Source organism: Lucilia cuprina, chromosome 5 (genome assembly GCF_022045245.1).
Source record: "Lucilia cuprina isolate Lc7/37 chromosome 5, ASM2204524v1, whole genome shotgun sequence".
Lineage (NCBI taxonomy): Eukaryota > Metazoa > Arthropoda > Insecta > Diptera > Calliphoridae > Lucilia > Lucilia cuprina.
Window position 1 is genome coordinate 8,423,590 of NC_060953.1, and position 1,238 is coordinate 8,424,827.

Consider the following 1,238-nt stretch of genomic DNA (forward strand, 5'->3'; position numbering starts at 1 on the left):
CTGAACTAGAACTGAACTAGAACTGAACTAGAACTGAACTAGAACTGAACTAGAACTGAACTAGAACTGAACTAGAACTGAACTAGAACTGAACTAGAACTGAACTAGAACAGGATTGAACTAGAAGAAAAAGCTTTATTTATACAACAATTTTTAAACCAAAGTTTATTTCAATTCCACCACAATAGTTAAATTAGCAATTGAATCTATGCTGCCACCATATCGAAAATAGGTGTTTATATTAATAAGATAATGGCCATTCGATATAAAATTTGGTATATTTAACTTTTCAGCTCGTAAATTGTTCCAGGTATAATTACCCTGAAAATACTTATATAATTTTAATTAAAATTATCAAATGATAAAATATGTATATTGGAAACGCACCTTCTTTATAGGACAACTTCTAGGTAGATCACCATATTTCCAAAAGTTATTAATCCAACCCGATACAAAGCTATTCAGTTGTGAACCTTGTTTACCCAATATCGCGCAAACATTGATATCGTATTGAAACAATACACGACTAAGTTTAGTTTTAAGATTTTGAAATGTTATCGTTATCCCAGCCCAAGGATCGTAAACAAAAGTTTTGGCTATATTTAGCACAATGTCTGCCGTCTGGCGATCTGCAGCTATTGTAAAATAATGATCTTGCAAATATTCTGGATTAAAGTCAACTTTAGTGGATATATAGTAAACAACTTTGGGCGATTTTTGCTGGAAATTTATAGTTAACATTAGTATTAAATTTGGTATTGAATTTATATAATTTATAACTTAATACCTTGGCGCCATTATTACTCCTAATTAATACAGTTGTAATAATTAATAGTATTGTAATCTTTTGCCTTGACCACATTTAGGTTTTCTTGTCATCGTCAGTTAAGAGAATTTGATAACAAATTTACAAATAGTTTTGATTTCAATGAAAAAAATAACTAGAATTTAAAATAGTTTGTCATTAAAAAATCATTAATTTCTAAATTGTCTAATTAACAGTGGTGTTGCAATCGAAGTAGAACAGAGTTTAAACTGAACTGGAACAGAACTAGAACAGAATTAGAACAGAACTAGAACAGAACTAGAACAGAACTAGTACAGAACTAGAACAGAACTAGAACAGAACTAGAACAGAACTAGTACAGAACTGGAACAGAACTAGAACAGAACTAGAACAGAACTAGAACAGAACTAGAACAGAACTAGAACAGAACTAGAACAGAACTAGAACAGAA

The 1,238-nt window shown here is 30.4% G+C and overlaps 1 protein-coding gene across 2 annotated transcripts; it reads right to left on the reverse strand.

Annotated features, from left to right (window-relative positions):
* Nucleotides 1-157: 157 nt before the first annotated feature.
* On the reverse strand, nucleotides 158-916 carry LOC111687192. 2 transcript variants are annotated; one of them, XM_023449618.2, is made up of 3 exons: nucleotides 788-916; nucleotides 388-720; nucleotides 158-321 (listed from the first exon to the last, which is right to left on the reverse strand). In XM_023449618.2, exons 1-3 carry the CDS (start codon nucleotides 860-862, stop codon nucleotides 166-168), a joined length of 564 nt encoding a protein of 187 aa, XP_023305386.2. In that variant the 5' UTR covers nucleotides 863-916; the 3' UTR covers nucleotides 158-165. The 2 variants fall into 2 exon arrangements, with proteins under 2 accessions (XP_023305386.2, XP_046809111.1); XM_046953155.1 differs by having other exon boundaries at nucleotides 158-330.
* Nucleotides 917-1,238: the final 322 nt, after the last annotated feature.

What these genes read in the sequence shown, in the direction of transcription:
- LOC111687192 (XM_046953155.1), bottom strand. Translation starts at nt 862, where the DNA reads ATGTGGTCAAGGCAAAAGATTACAATACTATTAATTATTACAACTGTA. An exon ending in GGAGTAATAATGGCGCCAAG is followed by an intron (nt 721 to 787) that starts GTATTAAGTTAT and finishes ATAAATTTCCAG; the next exon opens with CAAAAATCGCCCAAAGTTGT. An exon ending in GAAGTTGTCCTATAAAGAAG is followed by an intron (nt 331 to 387) that starts GTGCGTTTCCAA and finishes AAATTATATAAG; the next exon opens with TATTTTCAGGGTAATTATAC.